The following is a 26,654-nucleotide window of genomic DNA, read 5'->3' as shown; positions in this document are numbered from 1 at the left end:
GCAATGTTCAAATGATGGCTGAGAATTTTCCAGAATTTATGATAAAACTAATCTTAATAGTCAAGAAGAGTATATTAAACTTAATCAATACCTAGATACATTTTAGTGAAACTGCAGAACATCAAAGACAAAGAAAATATTAAAACCAACCTGAGAGAAAATACAGATTACCTATAAAGGGTTGATGATTAGACATACAGCTAACAAGAGCAATAATGGGAACAATAGGAGTTTCCACTCCTGGTCATTGTCAAGTAGCTCCTATTGGACCAAGCCTCCCACAGAAAATAACTACAAACTCTGGACAAAATATTTTTTACAAAAAATACTATCTGAACTTACTGGCTAGGAGAGGACCTGACATTCCAAAGAAGGATGATACTAGGTGAGTTTCCTGGCTTTAAGGCTAGCTTAACAACAGACACTGGGCTGCACCATGCAGGGTGGCTGAAATTCAGATAGAAACCTCACAGTATTACTGGCTTGAAGGGCAGAACATGAGTTTGAAACGAATACAATCTGGAAAGGGAGATAAGAAATCTTAGAAAGGAAAGATTGAGGGAGAACCTCAAATTCTGTGTATAAACATTGCCTCAGTCTCTGAGTGGTACAGACTTCAAGTAGCTCAGCTTAAGCTAAAAGAACTTAATGAAGTATTCAGTTGCTCCTTACCACAGGGAAGACAGAGTTTGCAGTTGGGGTTCAAACAAGTTAACTGCCTGTTCTAAGAAAAACCACACTTTTTGTAGGAGCATAACTGAATCCAGGGCCTCTACAACATATCATTCAAATCGTCCAAGAGGCCATCTAAAATCACTCAGTATACAAAGAAACAGGAAAACATGAACCATACTCAAAAGAAAAGACAGTTAAAGGATAACAACCCTCAGATGTCCCAAATGATAGAATTTGCAAGAAAGGATTTTTAAAGTAGCTGTTATAACTGTGCTCAAGGACATAAATAAAGGAAAATGCAGTTGACCCTTGAAACATGCAGGGATTAGGGCGCTGACCCTCCAAGCAGTGGAAAATTCACCTATAAGTTATAGTCGCCCCTCTATATTCACAGTTCCTCCGTATCTGTGGTTTCACATCCATAGATTCAATCAAATGCAGATTGTGTAGTATTGTAGTATTTACTATTGAAAAAAATCCATGTATAAGTGCACCCATGCAACTCAAACCCGTTTTGTTCAAGGGTTAACTGTATGTTTATAATGAATGGACAGGAAACCTCAGCAGAGAAATAAGAACTATAAAAAAGAACTGAATGGGAAGTCTATACAATGAAATTTCAATATTTGAAGCAGTAAGAATAATATACTCAAAAGTTCTGAAAGAAAATTAGAAATATATATTTCCTCAATGAGGATGAAATAATGACATTTCTAGCCTAACAAACTCAGAAAGTTCACTTCTGTCTCATCTAGCTTTTATAAAATGTACTTGGGAAGAAGCATATATCTTATATGTAATTTTATATGTATGCTATATTCCCAATGAAACTTTTTAAAAATGCTACATCCATAGCAGAAGTTTTAACAATGTAAACGGCCTATGATGAAGGCAGAAAAAGGCATTAGGGAAAAACTGTCAAAGATGAGAACAAAATTATTTATAGCCTTATATATGAGATATTCCTCCAGACGAGGGCCCAAAGTACACATGATAGAAATGGGGAGGGCTCATGTCAGATGGAAAAGGACAGGATCCTACTCTGATGATGGGGGTCACAGCTGAGAAGACAGTCCTGGCTCATCACACATCAGAATATACCGAAGAGAGAAAAAGCTTCAGAAGGACACATCAGGATGGAACAGCCTCAGATCTCTGTTCTACCTTAGAATTTTATGTCACCCTTCACTTTTGTGGATCCTTCCCAGCTGAGAAAATCCACAGTCAACATATGTTGAAGCTCGGGCTTCCCTGGTGGTGCAGTGGTTGAGAGTCCGCCTGCCGATGCGGGGGACATGGGTTCGTGCCCCGGTCCAGGAGGATCCCACATGCCGCGGAGCAGCTGGGCCCGTGAGCCATGGCCACTGGGCCTGCGCGTCCGGAGCCTGTGCTCCGCAACGGGAGAGGCCACAGCAGTGAGAGGCCCGTGTACAAAACAAAAAAAAAAAACAAAACAAACAAAAAAAAATGTTGAAGCTCTTTACCTGCTCTGTCCTCTTTCTCTCTTTTTGTTGTTGTTCTCCAGGAAGAGAGAGATAGGCTTAGGAATAAGCATACATTTGAAGAATACAGAGAGGTAGAGGGAAGGAGGAAAAAACTTATTTCCCCATCAGATTTCTGAGGCCATGTATATTTTACTAAAAGGGAAACTGTTGGAGATTGATTTCTATTTGCGAAAACAAAATGGTATAAGAAAATATTCACAGGAGTCGAATGGTATAATTTACTTTCAATATGTTATCTGTGTATCAGGATTTTACACAGTGGTGAAATTTAAAATGTGATCCATAGGATAAAATATTTAAATATTAGTAGCTTTAGAGATGTTCTGACCAGAAGGATAGTTTTTCACAAATAATTCTTAACCTGGAAGGTCAAAATAGTAACAGCCCATTATGAAAATGGACATAGCTAGAAATATATTCACATTAACCAGACCTCAGTTACAAATGAGGGTAACAGTATTTTTAATCACGCAGTATTAAAAGGCCCAGGAATACCATGGAATGTATACATCAAAGATTCAGGTGATTCATGAAAATTACACAGTATAAATTGTATTTGTTGTTTTATGAATATTGGTGTGCCTTCTTTGGCTTTGCTCATTTTCTAATTGCAATAAGCAACTAGAAGTTTTCTTTTTCTTTCTTTATTTGCATAGAAAATAAAGTTTTTCTCTTGTAAAGCTCCATAGGAGAAAAGGGAAAAATGAGTATTTCCTATGACTGTTTCATAAATAAAAGGTTTTCCCGTTGGTAGACTTCTAAATCAGAGTTTAAAATTTGTGTTACACAATAAGAGTCTATATCAGGTGTATATTGTTTATTTTGCCTGTTTTCCCCATGTATTGGGAAAGCAGTGTGCTATTTGGTTTTCCTAATGTTTTCATTTTAATTTTCTATGATAGGATTAAACTGCCTTGATAATAAATACCAAAAGATTCCAATTCATATTTTTCCTGTTATCTCTTTCTTTAGAGGTACAGTGGCAGTAAAATGAATGAATTAAAGTGAAATGAATTATTTTCTACTTATCTGACATATACTATGATTCGCTCTGTATAATATTGCCAATGGATAGTTCTAGGACTGTGCTACCTAGGGTTTTATAGAGCTGAGTCAGCTGAACTGAATTAATGATTGATTTCTAAAAGCTTCCCTTAAGTAAACTTAATCTATTTTTGCCTTTTTACATCCTAGGTGCCCAAACCAGTAGATTATTCTTGCCAACCCTGGTAAGTATTAAAAATGTTTATGTAGCTGAGTTGAAATACCATACCCTTAGCTCGAGGACGCCTTAAATGAGGGAATAGTAAACTACATTCCATTTCCATTTGTCCTGACTAAAGGTGTTTTCGGATACAACAAAACACCATAATGAATTTCTATATTGCTGACCTTTCCATATCTTTATCAGAGAGTGGTGCATGTGTGTGTACAAGCGCATGTACTTGGCTGTAAATCCAAAGTTTATAACATCCACAAAGGGGAATGGGACGTGGGCAAATATGTATATTGTATTTTAGAAGAGTAAATTTCATGAAGTTGAGAAAAAAGTTATGATTCCATTTTCTGAAACTAAAGTTTAACCCAGCAAGGATAGTAGATCCTAAAAATACATTTTATAACACATAATATTGGAGGAGCACGATGTGTCCAAGTCTAAAGTTTTAGGTCTCTGTGGAGCTCACATAACGCTTGGAGGTTAGCAGTATCACTGACAGAAACAAGGAAGCAGTAGATAATGATTATTATTTTTTAGACATTATGAGTTTAAGGGGAAATGATATCCTCAACTGGAAAAACTATTCAGAATCTAGAATAGTTATAATCATTATATGATAATAACTAACATATTCTGGGTACTTAGTATGTACTTAGTATTTTACACATTTTGTTTTGTCTTTCCAACATCTGTATAAGGAAGGTTATGAGATCCTCTCCTCAGCAGTCTTGCTCTCCCTCCCCAGCAATTTCTGCCTTCTGTGGTCATTGTCTGCTTTCTCTGACATCCCTCTCTGGGCTTCAGCACTGAGTTTGCTGGAGAAATTATAGCAGGTCTGTAATGGAACTGGAAATCTTTGCTACATGTTTACCTGGTTTAAGACAAATTTGAGGTCTTACTTTTTGTGGAATTAAAGACTGTAATCCTGACAAATTAAGTTTGAAGAATAGAGCTGATAGCATGGATAATCAAACTGAAAAACATCAAGAACTGGTGAAATCACGAGAGTGTGATGATAGTTTCCTTCTCTTTTCTTTTACTATTTTTCATGTAAGTAGGCATAATAGTTACAAGAGTAATGATTTTAGAGAAATACTAAAGCCACAAACTAGATGGATTTTTTTAAATTGGAGTATAATTGCTTTACGATGTTGTGTTAGTTTCTGGTGTACAACAAAGTGAATCAGCTATATGCATACATATATCCCCTCCCCCTTGGACCTCCTTCCCATCTCCCCCAATCCCACCCATCGAGGTCATCACAGAGCACCAAGCTGAGCTCCCTGAGCTATACCACAGGTTCCCACTAGCTATCTATTTTACTCATGGTAGTGTATTTATGTCAAACCTAATCGCCCAATTCATCCCACCCTCCCCTTCCCCCTGTGTCCACATGTCTGTTCTCTACGTCTGCGATGGATTTTATGAAATAAACCAATCAGGTACCTGGGAACCAGTCAGGACACAGGAGATTTGTTTTTGAACCCTTTGTTTTAAGATGTACCTTTGCCAATATGTAAAATTCTATTGACTATATGACCAGTTAGAAAAGTATTGTTCCTACTGATAAAAAAAAAAATCAAGATGTTCAGATGAGGGAAGACCCTTGAAAACAGTAAGAAATAGATATAGTATAATTTCATCATTACTTTTTCTTCTTTTCTGAGCAACTTGGACAATTTCTTCACACTAAGCAGGAATTTTCATGTGAAATGACTTCTGCTAAGGAACAAAATGATCAACTATATCAGAAAATGAAATCTTCAATTTTAGAAATACTAAACTGTTTAGAGAAAAATTACACTGTGGTTCTCAAGTCATTAAGAAAGTGAATAACACCAACTGTATGGTGTATTTATTATTTCCACATTTTAAAACAAGTTGTTCCCATAAGGTAAACTTTATCTCTTTCATAGGCTATGAAATAAAACAGAATTCAAGATGATTATCTTCAACAATCTATGTTTTGGGGTGTCATGAAGGCAGGGATGAGGCATGGGGCTTAAATCTGGGGAACTGTCTGAAAATCCTTATGAAGAAAAGGATACAGATGCCAAGGAACCTACCTCATCCTCCAAGTAGTCAGGCAACTTACCTTTCCCTACCTTAGCAGGAGACATAAGTTAGAAGGTATATTACATGGAAAAATTGAGCCATATGGGGCCTAGACTTGGAAAGAGCAGGACCAGCAGAGATTGGGAGAGCTGTCATACTGAAACCAGATGGGTCAAATCAAGGAAAGTCAATATATAGACTGATGATGATTCTCAGTTCCTTTGTGTAGCTCAATTTCAGTACTGTGACAGCTGTGTCTCACACACATGGACTACTCTCTTCTTGCATCCAGATAGGAATTTGGAAGATTTTTCTCTAAAGAAACAGAATAGACTCAAAATAAAAAATCTAAAATCCAGCCCTATCATAAGGTTCTTGCCAAACAATCAGGTTCCCACCCAATGAGCCTCCCTTGCTTCCCCCACACAGAGCTTCCAGTCAGTTCTTGGCTTGGATGCCCTTCCTCTTAAATATGAGCAGACAACAAGGAGTAACCAGGCATTTGAGAAGAGCCTTAAAGTAAAGAACAAATAAATGGGAAAAAGAAACTTGGAAGAATTACAGACATTAGAATGGGCAGAAGAAAGAAGCCTTAAATTTATATTCTCAGAATTAAGAGATGACAATGTATCCATAGAAGTGAGCTGGATGTTTTATAAAAGCAACAATCAGATAATAAGAAAGAGCTCTTCTAGTTAAGTATTGAGTACAGAAACTGGAAAATAAAGTTGATTAAATCCTTCAGAAAATCAAAGAAATATAATATGAGAGAAAAGATAGAGTAGGGGGCTTCCCTGGTGGTGCAGTGGTTGAGAATCTGCCTGCCAATGCAGGGGACACGGGTTCGAGCCCTGGTCTGGGAGGATCCCACATGCCGTGGAGCAACTAGGCCCATGAGCCACAACTACTGAGCCTGCGTTTCTGGAGCCTGTGCTCTGCAACAAGAAAGGCCGTGATAGTGAGAGGCCCGCGCACCGCGATGAAGAGTGGCCCCTGCTTGCCGCAACTAGAGAAAACCCTCGTACAGAAATGAAGACCTAACACAGCCATAAATAAATAAATAAATAAGTAAATACTTACATACATACATAAATAAATTTAAAAAAAGAAAAAAAATGATAGAGTAGACAAGTGACCCGAGAAGTCCAGCCTTCACTTACTAGAACTCCAGAAAGGGAAACTGAGAACAACAATTATCAAAAAAAAAAAAAAATACAAAAATTTTTTAGAACTGAAGGTTATATGGCTCCAAATCAAAGATGCTACCAAGGGCCAAGGACAATATTGAACCTTTTAGTACAGCACATAACTGAGAGGCATATTAACATGAAAGTTTGCTACATAGAGAAAACAAAGCATCTGAGAGTTTCCAGGGAGAAAAAAAATCAGATTACATACAAAGACTTGGAAATCAGGATGGCCAACAAAACCTCATGGGAGATATAATGGGAGGAGACAAGATGGCAGGGTAGAAGGACATATGCTCACCCCTTCTTATGGAAACACCAGAATCACAACTAATGACTGAACAACCACCAAAAAAAAAAATGCTGGAACCTACCAAAAAAGATATTCTGCATCCAAAGACAGAGAAGAAGCCACAACAAGATAGTAGGAGGGGCACAATCGCAATAAAATCAAATCCATACACACCAGGTGGCCAACTCACAAACTGGAAAACAATTATACCACAGAAGTTCTCCCACAAGAGTGAAAGTCCTGAGCCCCACATTAGGCTCCCCAGCTTAGAGGTGTGGCAACAGGAGAGGGAGCCCCCAGAGAATCTGTCTTTGAAGGCCAGCAGGATTTGATCACAGCAATTCCACAGGACTGGGGGACACAGAAACCCCACTCTTGGTGAGTGCACACAGGATCTCATGTGCACCAGGACCCAGGGAAAAAAGTGGTAACCTCATAAGAGACTGAGCCAGACTTACCTGCTAGTATTAGAGAGTCTCCTGTGAAGGCAGGGGTGGCTGTGGCTCACTGCAGGGACAAGGACACTGGTAGTGGCAGGTTTGACAAACTCATTGGCATGAGCCCTCTTGAAGGCCGCCATTATCTCACCAAGACCTGGCCCCACCCAACAATCTGTAGGCTCCAGTGCTGGGATACCTCAGGCCAAACAACTAACAGGGTGGGAACACAGCCCCATCCATTAGCAGACAAGCTGCTTAAAGTCTTCCTGAATAAACAGCTGCCCAGTAGACACATGCCCTGACATGGCCCTGCCCACCAAAGGGAGAAGACCCAGCTCCACCCATCAGTGGGCAGGTACCAGTCCCTCCCACCAGGAAGCCCGCACAAGCCTCTTAGACAGCCTCATCCACCAGAGGGCAGACAGCAGAAGAACTACAACCCTGCAGCCTGCAGAACAGAAACCACAATCACAGAAAGTTAGACAAAATGAGACAGCAGAGGAATATGTCCCAGATGAAGGAACAAGATAAAACCCCAGAAGAACTAAGTAAAGTGGAGATAGACAATCCACCTGAAAAAGAATTCAGAGTAATGATAGTAAAGATGATCCAAGAGCTTGGAAAAAGAATGGAGGCACAGATTGAGAAGATACAATACAATAACTTAACAAAGACCTAGAAGAACTAAAGAACAAATAAACAGATGAACAATAACAATACAATAACTGAAATGAAAAAATAAACTAGAAGGAATCAGTAGCAGAATAACTGAAGCAGAAGAATGGATAAGTGACCTGGAAGACAGAATGGTGGAAATCATTGCCATGGAAGAGAATAAAGAAAAAAGTATGAAAATAAATGAGGACAGTCTACGAGACCTTAGGGACAACATTAAATACACCAACATTCACACTATAGGGGTCCCAGAAGGAGAGAAGAGAAAGGATTTGAGAAAATATTTGAAGAGATAATAGCTGAAAACTTCCTTAACATGGGAAAGGAAACAGTCACCCAAGTCCAGGAAGCACAAAGAGTCCCAGGCAGGATAAACCCAAGGAGGAACACACCAAGCCACATAGTAATCAAATTGATGAAAATTAAAGATAGAGAAAAAAATATTAACAGCAACTAGGGAAGAGCAACAAATAACATACAAGGGAACTCCCATATGGTTATCAGCTGATTTTTCAGCAGAAACTCTGCAGGCCAGAAGGGAGTTTCATGATATATTTAAAGTGATGAAAGGGAAGAACCCACAACCAGGAATATTCTACCCAGCAAGGCTTTCATTCAGATTTGATAGAGAAATCAAAAGTTTTACATACAAGCAAAAGCCAAGAGAACTCAGCACTACCAGACCAGCTTTGCAACAAATGCCAAAGGAACTTCTCTAGGCAGAAGAGGCCACAACTACAATCAAGAAAATTACAAATGTAAAATCTCATCAGTAAGGTAAACGTAAAGGTAGGAAATCATTTCTACACAAATATGATATCAAAACCAGCAATTGTGAGTGGAGAAGAGCACAAATGCAGGATACTGAAAATGCATTTGAAATTAAAAGACCAAAAACTTAAAACAATTTTGTGTATATATAGACTGCTATATCAAAACCTCATGGTAGCTGAAAACCAAAAATCTACAATAGATACACACACACAAAAAAGGAATCCAAACACAACACTAAATTTGGTCATCAAATCATAAGAGAACAAAAGAGGAAGGGAAGAAAAAACACCAACAAAAACAAATCCAAAACAATTACCAAAATGGCAATAAGAACATACATATTGATAATTATCTTAAACATAAACAGATTAAATGCAACAGTCAAAAGACACAGACTAGCTGAATGGATACAAAAACAAGACCTATATATATGGTGTCTACAAGAGACCCACTTCTGATCTAGGGACACATACAGACTGAAGTGAGAAGATGGAAAAAAATATTCCATGCAAATGAAAACAAAAAGAAAGATGCAGTAGCAATGCTACAGATCTAGGGACACATACTGACTCACAGTAAGGGTATGTAAAAAAATCTATTCCATGCGAATGGAAATGAAAGCTGGAGTAACAATACCCACGTCAGACAAAATAGACTTTAAAATAAAGACTATTACAAGAAACAGAGAAGGGCACTACATAATGATCAAGGGATCAATCCAAGAAGAAGATATAACAATTTTAAATATACATGCACCCAACATAGAAGCACCTCTAACAGCCATAAAAGGAGGAACTGACAATAACACAGTAATAGTGGGGGACTTTAATACCCCGCTTTCATCAATGAACAGATCATCCAGACAGAAAATCAATAAGGAAACACAGGCATTAAATGACATAATAGACCAGGTGGACTTAATTGATATTTACAGAGCATTCCATCCAAAAGCAGCAGAATACACATTCTTCTCAAGTGCACATGGAACATTCTCCAAGATTGATCACCTGCTGGGCCACAAAGCGAGCCTCAGGAAATTTAAGAAAATTGAAATCACATCAAGCATCTTTTCCAACCTCAACACTATGAGATTAGAAATCAACTACAAGGAAAAAAACTAAAAAACCACAAACACATGGAAGCTAAACAGTATGCTACTAAACAACCAATGGATCAATCAAAGAGGAAATCAAAAGATACCTAGAGGGAGATGAAAGTGAAAGCACGATGATCCAAAACCTATGGGACACAGCAAAAGCAGTTCCAAGAGGGAAGTTTATAGCAATACAGTCTTACCTCAGGAAACAAGAAAAATCTCAAACACCCTAAGCTTACACCTAGAGCAACTAGAGAGAGAAGAACAAACAAAACCCAAAGTTAGTAGAATGAAATAAATCATAAAGATCAGAGCAGAAATAAATGAAATAGAGATGAAGAAAATAGAAAAGATCAATGAAACTGTAAGCTGGTTCTTTGAAAAGATAAACAAAATTGACAAAACTTTAGCCAGACTCATCAAGAAAAAGAGGGAGAGGGCTCAAATCAATACAATTAGAAATGAAAAAGAAGTTACAACTGACACCACAGAAATACAAAGGATCATAAGAGAGTACTACAAGCAACTATATGCCAATAACATGGACAACCTAGAAGAAATGGACAAATTCTCAGAAAGGTACAATCTCCCAAGACTGAACCAGGAAGAAATAGAGAACATGAACAGACCAATCACAAGTACTGAAATTGAAACTGATTAAAAGACTCCCAGCAAACAAAAGTCCAGAACAAGATTGCTGCACAGGCAAATTCTATGAAACATTTAGAGAAGAGTTGACACCTATACTTCTCACACTCTTCCAGAAAGTCACAGAGAATGGAACACTCCCAAACACATTCTATGAGGCCAGCATCACCCCAATACCAAAATCAGATAACGATACCACCAAAAAAGAAAATTACAGGCCAATATCACTGATGAACATAGACCCAAAAATCCTCAACAAAATACTAGCAATCTGAAACCAACAATATATTAAATGTGATCATACACTGTAATCAAGTGAGATTTATCCCAGGGATGCAAGGAATTTTCAGTATTTGCAAATCAATCAGTGTGATGCACCACATCAACAAATTGAAGAATAAAAACCATATGATCATCTCAATAGATGCAGGAAAAGCTTTTGACAAAATTCAACACCCATTTATGATAAAAGCTCTCCAGAAAGTGGGACCTAAATAGACATTTCTTCAAAGAAGAGATAAATATGGCCAAGAGGTACATGAAAAGATGCTCAACATCACTAATTATTAGAGAAATGCAAATCAAAACTACAATAATATATCACCTCACACCAGTCATTATGGCCAACATCGAAAAGTCTACAAACAATAAATGCTGGAGAGGGTGTGGAGAAAAGGGAACCCTCCTACACTGTTGGTGGGAATGTAAATTGGTACAGCCACTATAGAGAATAGTATGGAGGTTCCTTAAAGAACTAAAAATAGAGCTACCATATGATTCAACACTCCCACTCCTGGGAGTAGATCTGGAGAAAAACATGGTTTGAAAAATAGTTTCAGGGTACAAAGTTAATACACAGAAATCTCTTGCATCTCTATATACTAACAACCAAAGATCAGAAAGAGAAATTAAAGAAACAATCCCATTTGCCATCACATGAAAAATAATAAAATACCCAGGAATAAACCTACCTAAGGAGTCAAAAGACCTGTACTTCAAAAACCATGATGCTGATGAAAAAAATCATAGATGACACAAACAGATGGAAACATATACCATGTTCTTGGATGGGAAGAATCAATATTGTCAAAATGACTGTACTACCCAAGGCAATCTGCAGATTCAATGCAATCTCTATCAAATTACCAATGGCGTTTTTCACAGAATTAGAACGAAAAATTTTACAATTTGTATGGGAACACAAAAGGCCCCAAATAGCCAAAGCAATCCTGAGAAAGAAAAACGGAGCTGGAGGAATCAGACTCCCCAACTTCAGACTATACTACAAATCTACAATCATCAAAACAGTATGGTAGTGGCACATAAACAGAAATATAGATCAATGGAACAGGATTGAAAGCCCAGAAATAAACCCACAGACCTATGGTCAATTAATCTATGACAAAGGAGGAATTTCCCTGGCAGTCCAGTGGGTAAGACTCCATGCTTTCACTGCAAGGGGCACAGGTTTGATCCCTGGTCAGGGAACTAAGATCCCACATGCTGTGCAGTGCAACCAAAAAATTTAGAAAAAAAATTTTTTTTAATCTATGACAATGAAGGGAAGAATGTACAATGGAGATAAGACAGTCTCTTCAGTAAGTGATGCTGGGAAAACTGGACAGCTACATGTAAAAGAATGAAATTAGAACATTCTCTAACACCATACACAAAAATAAACTCAAAATGGATCAGCGACCTAAATGTAAGGCCAGACATTATAAAACTCTTAGAGAAAAACATAGGCAGAACACTGACATAAATCTCAGCAATATCTTTTTGGATTCACCTCCTAGAGTAATGAAAATAAAAGCAAAAATAAACAAGTGGGACCTAATTAAACTTAAAAGCTTCTGCACAGGAAAGGAAACCATTAAAAAAAATCAAAAAGACAACCCACAGAATGGGAGAAAATATTTGCAAACAAAGTGACTGACAAGGGATTAATCTCCAAAATATGCAAACAGCTCAAGCAGCTCTATGTCAAAAACAAAAAACAAAAAAAAAAAATCCCAGTTGAAAAATGGGCAGAAGACCTAAATAAACATTTCTCCAAAGAAGACATACAGTTGGCCAAAAGACATATGAAAAGATGCTCAACATCACTAATTATCAGAGAAATGCTAATCAAAACTCCAATGGGGTATCACCTCACACTGGTCAGAATGGCCATCATCAAAAAGTCCACAAACAATAAATGCTGGAGGGGGTGTGGAGAAATGGGAGCCCTCCTACACTATTGGTGGAATGTAAATTGGCTCTACCACTATGGAAAACAGTATGGAGGTTCCTTAAAAAGCTAAAAATAGAACTACCATATGATCCAGCAATCCCATTCCTGGGCACATATCCAGAGAAAACATGGTTTGAAAGGATACATGCTTCCCTAATGTTCATTGCAGCACTATCTACAATAGCCAAGACATGGAAGCAACCTAAATGTCTAGGGACAGAGGAATGGGTAAAGAAGATGTGGTACATACAGACAATGGAAAATATTACTCAGCCATAAAAAAAAATGAAATAATGCCATTTGCAGCAACATTCATGGACCTAGAGATTGTCATACTAAGTGAAGTAAGTCAGATAAAGACAAATATCATATGATATCACTTGTATGTGGAATCTAATTTTAAAAAATGATACAAATAAACTTATTTACAAAACAGAAACGGACTTTGGGATATTGAAAACTAACTACAGTTACCAAAGGGGAAACGTTGTGGGGAGGGATAAATCAGGAACTTGAGATGAACATCCACACACTACTATATATAAGATAGATAACCAACAAGGACATACTGTATAGGACAGGGAACTCTACTCCATATTCTGTGATAACCTATCAGAGAAATGAATCCAAAAAAGAATGAATATATGTTTATGTTTAACTGAATAATTTTGCTTGTACACCTAAAACTAACACAATATTGTAAATCAACTATACTCCAATAAAATTAAAATTAAAAATAAAATTGATAAATTGTAGTTTAATCATGTTATTTAGAAATATTCAAGTAGATATTTAAAAATAACAAGGAAAAATAGGTGAAATACTTGAAATGGGACTTGGGGTAGAATCTGATAAGATGGGGTAGTGCTGCTTTTTCACTATAGTTTTATAGTACGACTTGACTTTTAAAAATTATGTTCATGTGTTACTCTGATAAAAATTCTTATGCTATATGCTAATTGCCATAAATGCCATGAAGGAAATTAGGGATACTGTAATAAGAATAATGGAATGGAGAGTGCCAGATACAGGACAGTGTTCTTTAGCTGGAATGGTCAGAAAAGACTCTCTAAACCTGAAGGATGAGAAGGAATGTGGGTTGACAGAGGGTGAGAGTTTTCCAACACAGGAATATAGTCTATGCAAAACTCTAAGAATTCTTGAACCTGAAAGAAGCCTGGAGACTAGTAAAGAAGGGGTTTGTTAGAGATAAGATTGAAGAGGAAGATGTGAGTCAGATTATACTAGGTAGTAATGAGTCAGTGGTTATCCTAACTTTAACCCAAGGTACCATCTATATAAAATGCCCTTAAATGAAATCGAGAAAACACTCCCATTTACCATCGCAACAAAAAGAATAAAATATCTAGGAATAAACCTACCTAAGGAGACAAAAGACCTGTATGCAGAAAATTATAAGACACTGATGAAAGAAATTAAAGATGATACAAATAGATGGAGAGATATACCATGCTCCTGGATTGAAAGAATCAATATTGTGAAAATGACTCTACTACCCAAAGCAATCTACAGATTCAATGCAATCCCTATCAAACTACCACTGGCATTTTTCACAGAACTAGAACAAAAAATTTCAAAATTTGTTTGGAAAAACAAAAGACCCCGAATAGCCAAAGCAATCTTGAGAACGAAAAACGGAGCTGGAGGAATCAGGCTCCCTGACTTCAGACTATACTACAAAGCTACAGTAATTAAGACAGTGTGGTACTGGCATAAAAACAGAAAGATAGATCAGTGGATCAGGATAGAAAGCCCAGAGATAAACCCACGCACATATGGCCAACTTATCTTTGATAAAGGAGGCAGGAATGTACAGTGGAGAAAGGACAGCCTCTATCAATAAGTGGTGCTGGGAAAACTGGACAGGGACATGTAAAAGTATGAGATTAGATCACTCCCTAACACCATACACAAAAATAAGCTCAAAATGGATTAAAGACCTAAATGTAAAGCCAGAAACTATCAAACTCTTAGAGGAAAACATAGGCAGAACACTCTATGACATAAATCACAGCAAGATCCTTTTTGACCCACCTCCTAGAGAAATGGAAATAAAGACAAAAATAAACACATGGGACCTAATGAAACTTAAAAGCTTTTACACAGCAAAGGAAACTATAAACAAGACCAAAAGACAACCCTCAGAATGCGAGAAAATATTTGCAAATGAAGCAACTGACAAAGGATTAATCTCCAAAATTTATAAACAGCTCATGAAGCTCAATAGCAAAAAAACAAACAACCCAATCCAAAAATGGGCAGAAGACTTAAATAGGCATTTCTCCAAAGAAGATATACAGACTGCCAACAAACACATGAAAGAATGCTCAACATCATTAATCATTAGAGAAATGCAAATCAAAACTACAATGAGATATCATCTCACACCAGTCAGAATGGCCATGATCAAGAAATCTAGAAACAATAAATGCTGGAGAGGGTGTGGAGAAAAGGGAACACTCTTGCACTGCTGGTGGGAATGTGAATTGGTACAGCCACTATGGAGAACAGTATGGAGGTTCCTTAAAAAACTAAAAATAGAACTACCATACGACCCAGCAATCCCACTACTAGGCATATACCCTGAGAAAACCATAATTCAAAAAGAGACATGTACCAAAATGTTCATTGCAGCTCTATTCACAATAGCCCAGAGCTGGAAACAACCTAAGTGTCCATCATTGGATGAATGGATAAAGAAGATGTGGCACATATATACAATGGAATATTACTCAGCCATAAAAAGAAACGAAACTGAGCTATTTGTAATGAGGTGGATAGACCTAGAGTCTGTCATACAGAGTGAAGTAAGTCAGAAAGAGAAAGACAAATACCGTATGCTAACACATATATACGGAATTTAAAAAAAAAAAAAAAAAGGTCATGAAGAACCTAGGGGTAAAACGGGAATAAAGACACAGACCTACTTGAGAATGGACTTGAGGATATGGGGAGGGGGAAGGGTAAGCTGTGACAAAGCGAAAGAGAGGCATGGACATATATACACTACTAAACGTAAGGTAGATAGATAGTGGGGGGCAGCCGCAGAGCACAGGGAGATCGGCTCGGTGCTTTGTGACTGCCTGGAGGGGGGGATGGGGAGGGTGGGAGGGAGGGAGATGCATGAGGGAGGGGATGTGGGAACAGATGTATATGTATGACTGATTCACTTTGTTATAAAGCAGAAACTAATAAAATTTAAAAAAAAAAAGAAAAGAAAACTCAACAACAACAACAAAATAAATTAAATAAATAAATAAATAAATAAAATGCCCTTAGCTTTTCTTCTGTACTTGGTGGAAACCTCACATGTCCTCCTCCCTTTACAAACTTGTCAAATGCCTACCATGTGTATTTTAAATATTGGATTGGCCAAAAAGTTCATTCGGTTTTAAATAAAAATAAAACATTTTTCATTTTCACAAGGAATTTTATTGAACGTATTCACTAACCGAACAAACGTTTTGGCCAACCCAATATTTAGCATAGATTAGATGTGGGTATTTACACTGGGTTACATGAGTCTATATGTGAATCAGAAACTTTTCTAGAATATTGATTTGAAAGATAGCTGATCTCAACATAAAAGTTTTTCCTTTAACTTTTATTACCCATAATCTCTGATATATTTTGTCAATAAATGCTAAACCTGTATTTGATGCGAAGGGTCATTAAAGAATATTTTAACGTTGAATTTGGGCCTTTTATTATTATTGTTATGGGATCTGGGTATGCTTAAGACCAGTATAGTTTAGAAAGAATTGAATTCTGGTTTTGAAAATATCCACCTTTATTTTTTTCTTTTTTTTTTTTTTGTGGTATGCGGGCCTCTCACTGTTGTGGCCTCTCCCGTTGCGGAGCACAGGCTCCGGATGCGCAGGCCCAGCGGCCATGGCTCACGGGCCCAGCCGCTCCGCGGCATATGGGATCCTCCCAGACCGGGGCACGAACCCGTATCCCCTGCATCGGCAGGCGGACTCTCAACCACTGCGCCACCAGGGAGGCCCGAAAATATCCACCTTTAAAAAATTGTATTCATTACTACCAGTTTCTTAAGAAAACTGGTTATCAAAATTGTGAACTACAAGAATTAATCTTATATCCAAAAAATAATTATTTAAAAATAATTTAAATTGTTTCTGAATTTTCTTACAACAATTCTCAAAGGAAATTTTGTTTCATACTGTTTTACCTAGAAAAGGCGAAATTTTGGAGGAGTGCGTGTATGTGTGTATACATGTATGTACATCTGTGTGTGTCTTAGGCAGGGCAACCCTTCCCTACAAGTCTTTTTCTTTCTTGTTCCTAAATTCCCCACAACTCTCTCTCTAACCCGATACCTATTAATTCTTTTCTTTGTCCAAAAAAAAAATTTTATTTATTTGATAAATATTTAGTGTATGTTAGTCAATATTCACTTCACTGTTGTAGAGCATTTGTGTTTGGACGTATCTAAAGGACTTTTTTCTGCATTATTTTTTTGAAGTACTATAATTAGAACAGAAGTAAAAACAGTTCAGATCTGCCACTAAGTTAAAATCCTAACAGATACATATTTTTAGCCTCTGTTCTCTTCCAGGTACATTACCCAAATTTTCTGCATCTTTGTTTCTTACAGGTATGCTGGAGCAATGGAAAGATTGCAGGCAGAGACTGAACTTATTAACAGGGTAAATAGTACTTACCTTGTGAGGCACAGGACCAAAGAGTCAGGAGAATATGCAATTAGCATTAAGTAAGTGGGACAAGTACTTTTACAGAAATAGCTTTCCTGTTTTCATAATTGCATAGATCATCTGACATATATAACACTGAAGCTGAAAACCAAGGTTCTAATTGCTGCAGAAATAATGTATCATCTCTCCAGACAGTTCATTAATACTTGAAAATATCTGTTAGAAAAAATGGTATTGTGTTATAGGCTGCTAATTGGCATACTACATTTCTTTCATAACATTGTACTTGATATGTGTATGTTTCTAGTAAATCCTAAGAATTATAAATTACTAGATTTTATTTTGTTTTTCCATATTCCCAAATTGATCTTATAAATAAATTGGGCATAATGATTGATCAAATCTAACCCAACCCCCCCGTCTCACTTCAAATATTGGTTGTATCTTCAACCAATCTAGTGAATATATTTTATTAATTAGCTGTCACCAATGTATTGGCATAGGTATATATTTTGTCTTCAGAATTAACTCCTATAATGTTATTGGGGCATGCCCTCTGGTAATTATTGATTTCTACTGATTAAAAACACATTTATATTCATAAGTTATCCATTGCCCACAGGTACAATAATGAAGCAAAGCACATCAAGATTTTAACAAGAGATGGCTTTTTTCACATTGCAGAAAATAGAAAGTTTAAAAGCTTAATGGTAAGCATTGATTAGTTCTTTTCAATCTGTGGTCCTTATTTTTCTCTTATTAGAAAGGTCAGTTTAATTCTAGTTTCTTGGAGTATTTGCTCACTGAAACATTGTTTAAAGAGAATCATACCATAATTTTGCAGCAGAATCCTGAAAATTTTAATTGTAAGAATTCTAGTTAAGTTTTATATTGCCCTAGACATATTTTTCATTGTAAACTAAATTTACAAATTTAAGATAATATTTCAGAGTCCACACTAGAAGATTCTTAGAGCCACAGACACATTCAAAACAATCAACTTTCAGTTACTTGTGTTTTACCTTGTTTGAATGACACACAGCAGAGTTTTAACATGCTTCTCTTTCTTCCTCTGCCTCTATCTTTTCATTCAGGCAGAGGAAGATATTTTAAATTATAACATTAAAAAGTTGTAATTGGTAAAATACCGCTCACATTTAGGTTCATTTCATGCAAAACATACTGTCAAATGGAAAACCTTTTTGTATTTTCTGCTATTTTAGGTGATCTGTACTACAGTTCTCCTTCATTACCTTGGACAATTAAACATTAACAAGGTGGCATTTTTACCACATGACAGTGATATTTCATAGGAATTTTACATTTAAATTGAACAGTATGTTGTTACCAAGTTGCTTCAAATAAATAAAGATTATTAATTCTGATGATTTTTAAAAGTGTAACTTAACATATAAGAATAGTATGTTTATGTCATATCAACAATACATACATCAGTATGTCATTACATGTGCATTGCTTGTGCACATGTGCATTTACTGTCAATGCTTGTGCATTGACAGTAAAGAAGAAAGTTCTTATTTCATGAAAAATGATCTGAAGTCTGTTTCTCAAGTTTGCAAGAGTTTCTTGAGATAATGAAGAATTTGGAGATAGGACATAAGATGCATTTGCAGCACTCTGCTAAATACTTTGAGTAACATTGGGAAGGACCACTCATTGATTGCACCATCAGTCAAATGATACACACTGCATCATTCCAGAAAACATCTCAAAGCACTTTGCAGATGTTAACATTAAAGTAAAACAGTGTAAGAGAGCCTTACAAAATAAGCCAGCTTGAAAGCCTTATCTAAAAATTTAGAACTGCTTCAAGACAAGAATCAGCGTTTTAAAGAAATTGAAGCATCTTGAGTTGAAAGAAAAGTAAGACAACCTCTCTGGACATAAATATCACATTCCCAATTCAAAAGCTAAGGATGGGTAACAAGACTGTGTCCTGGAAAATGTAAACCCTGTCAAGTTGGCAACCAAGATCCAGGTATCCTCTCTGCTGGCAGTGAGTTATGTTCTGCTGGAACAAGCAGGCTGTGCACAGAGAAAACTGGACCTGAGCAGGTTCTTCCTTAAAGGAAAACCTAGCAGGGTGGCAAGTGGATGCACAAATAATGAGTAACAGCCCCAGCTGAGACATGATAAAAGTGTGAACAGGGAGTCTCCACATCGCTGCAAGATAAACCAGCTTGACTCTCACCTGAAGAAATTAGGGTGGTTGGTAATGAGGCTGCTCCGTGGTATTATAGTTAATATGAGACTTAAAAAAAAAAAAATGCTGTAGGGCCAAAGCTGACTACCAGCCTTGATGACTTTGAAAGCAACAAAAGGGACTTCCATCACAGGAGATAAGCAAAGAGGATGAAAGGAATAGTCACTGGAGAGGGCCAATCAATTCAGCTCTTCATCACCTGGATTCAGCTCAAGAAAGTTCCTCATCCTCTAAGGTTAGATGTGAAAAGCCAGTAAATACTGCATGACCTGGATTAGTGGACACAGATCCTCAAGTTCCTATCTGCATGTAAAGCTGTTATAGTATAAGCAATAAAGACCCAGAATTCAAATAATTTGGACCAGAGAGCAGTAAAAGTTTCTGCAATGATGTTCTGGAAAGGGAATTAAAAGTAGTTGTCACAGAGCTAAAATAAGCTCCCCTTATATGCTATTTGTAAAACATCAGAAATGCCACTGCAAGAGACACATGCTTGTTTTTTCCTCCATATCTGGGGATCTTTTGTAAGGAAGTACATAGTGCAGAGGGTTAAAGGGAGGGGATTAGGAATTAACTGCAAAACTACAAGGAAAAAAAAAAAAACTTCAGCCAAAGGATATGACGGACAAGGAGCTGAAAAATCTCAACCTTAGATGAATACTTCTGTCAGATGTTACAAAATCACTGTAAACGTTGCTGAAGAGACCGTTGAAGTTGTCTGGACCTACCTCCTCCTCTTTGTTTCTGTTCATTTGTTGAACAAATTTATATTGAGTCCTCACTATGTGAAGTTACTGTGTTTTTGCACAATTCAAAAAGGACTCAACTGTTCAAAACAGCTTTCAAATTAGTAAATCTCTGTGTACCGAGAACCTCACAATAGTGCTGTCCTTTGACCCTCCACTGGGAAATGCCACATGGATACCTGATCAGAAAGGATGGCTCCTATCTCAGTAACTAGCCCCTCTGGAAGGAGAGAGAGGGTTCATAGGCACCTTGGGAACATAGGGGCTTCTCTGAACCTGCATAATGCAACCTCAATGAGGTTACATTTATCGTGTTGGTCTCAAATAACACAGTTCCCATTATAAGTACATAACAGTCTATGCATTGTTTCTTTAGTTCAGTATCTCCCCATCATGGCTGCTAAAGTTATATTCATCTACCTAATGACACTCATTAGGGCCTGGAATTAAATTTAATTTGGAAAGGATGTAAAATGAAAACGAAATCCAGAATTTGTTTTAAATTAGCCAGTTTCTTGAAAAGAAGATTGGCCTCAGGTGGTTATGACCTAACCTTTTCCCTCTGGTTTCAATGGCTTGGTTAATCAAAATCTTTGTTTTTCTTAGTCATTAAATCCAAATTCTAAATGAATTTCTGCATCCAGATTACAAGGCATTAATTTTGTTCTAATTTTCATGTATGCCAGACAGTTCATGTCCAAATGCTGTTTATAAATCATCTCCACTGCCTGTTTCCTTGGTAATTGGAATGACTGGCTCTCACTCATTATTTTTCAGAGACCTGAATTGTTGACACCACTGTGTCAGTGTGAGATAAGGAAAGCTTAGCAATTTCTTTTGTTTAGAGTCTTCTTATTTACTTGTAGTACTTGAAGGTCAATGATTGCTAAAGCAGAGGTGGATTAGACTAAAATACTGAAAGGCATAAGTTGGAAGAGATCCACCATGGCACTATTAAATTCTGCCCAGTTAGAAAAATGTAGGAAGATTTACCCTCATAAGACTGTAAAAATGGAACTAAAATATCTTCCATGCTTAGTGAAGGGATAAAAAAGTGTTTTACAGCTTACCAAGCCCCATGACCCTAGGCCTTGGAAAAGTCATTTTTTTCTTCCATAAAATTTGGAGGTGGGTAGGTATTAAATGATGACCAAGTCCTTTTCAGTATGATAATTCTGTAGTTTCTAGCCAACTTCACATAAACCTAATTCATACTAATTCATGATATCATGCGTAAAATTCATATTACTTATAACAAAATTACACTGAAGTTCAAAGTTATTGGCTTATAATTACTCTCAGGTTTATTTTCACATTTTTGCTAAAGAAAACACATTTCATTCAGTTTAAATGAGAAGACTAAGAGAACTGTTATATATATATATATATATATATATATATATATATAGTGTTGCTGATGCACATGATAATTAGTGTACTGTTCTTCCAGAGACCTTACAAAATTTTGCATTTAAAGAAATTAAATGATAATATTGGTCTCTAATTAGAATTTAATTCCAGACCTTGCCTTTGCAAACCATGCTAAAATCACCATAATATAAATGCCATATTCTGATCAGTGAAGTCATTTTGAGGATATAACCTTCTGATATTTTAACTTTTTTTTTTTTTTTTTACATTGGTCAGGTTCCACATTCCTTTGCTTCATCAAGGGCACCCATAATCTGGGCCCAAGCAAGGAAGAAAGGATGGAAGAAAAAAAAAATTTTAAGTGTCAAACCCTAGCATCTTGGGTCTAAGAGAACAATTCCTGGAATACCATAGATACTTAGAAAATGCTCCTTCCCTTTGCTTCACTTTTTGCATATTTACATTTGCCAGGTACTATTTGCTAATAATATGATGTAGTTGAGAGCACAAACTTTGGAGCCAGACACCAGTTATACAACCTTGCCCAAAGCTGATTAATCTTACTGAGCCTTGAGCATCAGGGGGAAAAGGCCCATCTCTTGTTTCTTGTTTGAAGATTGTAAGAAACTATATAAAAGGCCTGGCACATGGGATCATGGTAACTCTCATGATTATTCACACGTACCAGACACTTTATACATTCTTTGCTATAGCCTGTGAAATGGTTTATTATCCCCAGATGGGAAAGGTGAAGAATCTCCATTTGCCTTATCCAGTACTTTAGCCAAACCAGGCTCTTTTTAGTTTATGAACGTGGTCTTTATTGTGTTTGTGTCTGTTCCCAGCCTGACTGCTCTACTTAAAATAATCCTTCCCTCCCCTCCTTCCTGGCTTTTGAAATTTTACCTGTTCTTCAATTTAAGCCAAGCTACCTCCATCATGAACTCTTCCCTTATCCTCCCCACTGGACTCAGAAAAGGAAGCTCTCTTTCTTGCCTTTGAACTCCCATAATCCTTCACTTTCCTTCAAGGGTGAGGACACCTAGGAACCTTATCTTCAAAATCTCTGTGACCCCTGGAACTCCCCGCACGATGCATTCCACAACTCACCCGAGTTTGGTCAAAAATAATAAATAGGGCTTCCCTGGTGGCGCAGTGGTTGGGAGTCCGCCTGCCGATGCAGGGGACGCGGGTTCGTGCCCCAGTCTGGGAGGATCCCACGTGCCACGGAGCGGCTGGGCCCGTGAGCCATGGCCACTGAGCCTGCGTGTCCGGAGCCTGTGCTCCACAACGGGAGAGGCCACAACAGTGAGAGGCCTGCGTACCACAAAAATAATAATAATAATAATAAATAAATCATTGATAATCCTCTTTCTCTTCTTTCGGGTGATTTTTGGCCCGACTGATTTGTTTTGGCCCAACTGATTTGAACATACCCATTGAATGGAGATACTGAATCGATGACAGTGTGGTTTTTTAAAGAAATGAGTTGCTTTTATACTGTTTGTTTTAAACAATAGTGCTGTAGTAGAAGCACTGAATAATTAGGTTAAAAGTGATTATGCTTTTATTTTCATTTCAGGTTTTTCTAAGAAACATGTCTATAGTACTCATCTAATGATAGTATGCATTTTTCCATTATGAATTAACCATTTTTCAATTTCTGTTTAAAGTAGAGGGATTCAGATTTGTGCAGAACCTATGAAACCAACATCTCGAAAGAAATTTCCTGAAATTTTAGCATGAAAGATGGTGGGTGGTTATTATATTAGGCTTGGATGCATTTGGGGCAAATGAGGTATAAGAGAAAATTGGAAAGAACTACATTATTGACTTCTAGTAAGTACCAGATGACAGCTATGAGAAGGGCACTAACACTTCCTCATAAGCCAGAAACAATGTCAAGTAAGTAGCATTTGTGGTTTAACAACTTTGGCTTACCATGGAAAAGTACATTTAGGACTGAGTTTGTTTTTCTGCTTATGTTGAAAGAAAATGCAGGAAGCTAGAAATTGCTATATATTCATAAAACAGCTGTTGCCTTTCTAAACAAAAATAAAGGGAGGTATTTCATAAATAAGAACAATAATTACTGCTCTGAAACTGAGGTTTAGTATGGTTTCTCTTTACTTACTACAACTGAGTGAAGACTAACAGGGGTAACTCACATTATAAATGGCCCAGGTAGCAACGACAATTACTAGTTAGGTGTCATGCACCTCCAGGCAGCAGGGAGAGATGATCATTTACTCACACTAAGATAGGCTTATGGAAAATTTAGCATTAAATTGATCATCCCTCTATTGTATATAATTACGTGTCAAGGAGTTCATGTGTTTGATTCTTTTTTCCTAAAGGAACTTGTGGAGTACTACAAGCATCACTCTCTTAAAGAAGGATTCAGAACCTTGGATACAACTCTGCAGTTTCCATACAAGGAGCCAGAACATTCAACTGGACAGAGGGGTAATAGAGCAGGCAACAGCTGTGAGTATTGTAATTTAGAATACAATTTGCTGTCACTTAAGGATCGAAGGCATGATAACATTAAACATCTTCATTCCAGATTTTGGAGTAGAACCAATTAATATGCTGATGCATTTAACAAGGAATTTTTCTGGAGCAAAGCAGAATCAGATGGACCAACAGGTTTATGAACATGCCTAGATTTAGTTCTTCATGCCAAATTAAAAATCATGTGTGTGTTAAATCCATCAGAAATATAGGGTATGTTAATATGTAAGTTTTGTACTTTTCACTGACTTTTATATTAGCCAAACACTTTTTAACTGATACATGTTTATGGTCATAATCCTGTTTGATTAACAGTATTTAAGCAAGGCTGGTGCACAGTTCTCCCATCTAACCTTGTACTGCAAATCTTCTTATAGATTCTATTTCAATGATTACTTTCGGAACTTTGAAATAGCTAAAAGCATGTGTCCTCTGATGCCAATATTTAAAAGTAAACATTAGCCACTTCTTTTCAGAATGAGCACTGTGCCACAAATAATCACAAAAGATTAGCACACAAACCGAAAGCATGTTATAGTTTGAGTGTGAGTTCAAGTCAAAAACTTTTTTCTCGTCACCGTTTAATGTCATATAATCTTCCTGTTAATAGATATAGCATGTAAAGACAACACTATGATGAAAAAATGCTATGAATAAAGTGTGATTTCACCCCCTTATTTTAATTTCATAAAACTTTTTTAGAAGAGAAAGGAATACAATTTTATTACCCTCAGAAGGTTTAGCCTAAGCAAAATAGGAATATCTAGAGGTATTTGAAAAAAAAGAATTTGCATCATGTAATATAACTTTTTTTCCCTAAAAGCAGAAACTGAAAGGGAAGCAACGCTCAGGGCACTAACACCACCAGTAAAATTTCATAACATTTCCATAAAGTAAATATACAAGTAATCTGTCACATCAACTGACATCTTTTTTTCAATTTGAATAACTTAATAGCTGTTCTCTTCACAAGGATCAGTGATAAATGAACAAGATTGTGCAATGAAAGTAGTCAGAGCACACTTTTTGTTGAAACTGTAAACACATTAAAATTTATCTTTCAGTTTTTACCCCACTGTTACCCAGTTATCTTAGATGCTCATATAGGCCATGAGTTTTGTTCATTCAAAAATGGAACTTCCCCGGGCTTCCCTGGTGGCACAGTGGTTGAGAATCTACCTGCTAATGCGGGGGAACGCGGGTTCGAGCCCTGGTCTGGGAGGATCTCACATGCTGCGAGCAACTAGCCCCGTGAGCCACAACTACTGAGCCTGCGCATCTGGAGCCTGTGCTCCGCAACAACAGAAACCGCAATAGTGAGAGGCCCATGTACCGCGATGAAGAGTGGCCCCCTCTTGCCGCAACTAGAGAAAGCCCTCGCACAGAAACGAAGGTGCAACACAGCAAAAATAAATTAATTAATTAATAAACTCATACCCCCAACATCTTCTAAAAAAAAAAAAAAAGGAACTTCCCCTTAAGAAACAATTTTTTCTACAAACTTCTTAAAAGCCTACCAGGGTTATGACATTTTTCCCTACACGAAAAGTATAATTTTCAATTCTTTTACTTTGCCTTCCCAGTAGCAGGAGATAAAGTTGCCCAGGAGGTCAGTTACACTAAATATCCTGTCTGAGTTTTTTGCTTAGTTTTAGAAAGTCCAGGTGAGAGGGACTGGCAGTCAGGGAGAGCCGGTATCCTGGTCAGTGGAAGGTTCTTAACCCTCTATTTCACTGTGTGGTCACTCTCAGGCACTCCTGTGCTTGGCACATGTGGGTGCTCGGAGAATATTGGTCAACTACAAATGAAGTTGCCTAGTTTAAATTTTTTTCTACTGTTTGACCAAGTATTCAGTGCTCAAACTTGTTTAGCCACTAGGGATGGCGTTACAGGCTCTTTTTCTTTTTCAAAGCATGGCCAATAACATGATTTTGAGCATCCATGCAAGCTACATTCAGTTATTCGTTCCTTCAGCATATAATAATTACCTAACGCAGAAAAGGCGCTGTTCTAGGTATTGGGATTCAGCAGAGTCCCTATCCTTATGGAGCTTATATTTTAATGAGGCAGCTCTGGCAAGTCTGGGTTAGGAGTTTGATATTTTTATATAGGATGATCGGGGAAGATCTCACTCCTAAAGTGACCAGAAAGAAGTGAGGGCATGTGCTGGTATGTCAGTCAGCAATAATTTCTTGATGGTCTACACTCCAAGATTAGTCAGCAGGATTATAATCTTAGATCAAGTGTATATTATCCCAGTGTTTTATTTACTTGTTGCTGACTTTCATATGAAATGAGAACAC

The 26,654-nt window shown here is 37.1% G+C and overlaps 1 protein-coding gene across 1 annotated transcript in view; it reads left to right on the top strand.

Moving 5' to 3' along the window:
* VAV3 (vav guanine nucleotide exchange factor 3) overlaps window positions 1-26,654 on the top strand; it is a 404,602-nt gene that overhangs the window by 357,727 nt on the left and 20,221 nt on the right. Inside the window, exons 22-25 of the mRNA XM_082613120.1 lie at window positions 3,375-3,409; window positions 17,439-17,555; window positions 18,119-18,206; window positions 24,195-24,324. Of these exons, the coding sequence (XP_082469246.1) occupies window positions 3,375-3,409; window positions 17,439-17,555; window positions 18,119-18,206; window positions 24,195-24,324 (370 nt within the window). The remainder of the gene's footprint in view (window positions 1-3,374; window positions 3,410-17,438; window positions 17,556-18,118; window positions 18,207-24,194; window positions 24,325-26,654) is intronic.

Source organism: Mesoplodon mirus (genome assembly GCF_964341445.2).
Source record: "Mesoplodon mirus genome assembly, chromosome: 3".
Classification (NCBI taxonomy): Eukaryota; Metazoa; Chordata; class Mammalia; order Artiodactyla; family Ziphiidae; genus Mesoplodon; species Mesoplodon mirus.
This window is presented reverse-complemented; position numbering and strand designations above follow the sequence as displayed.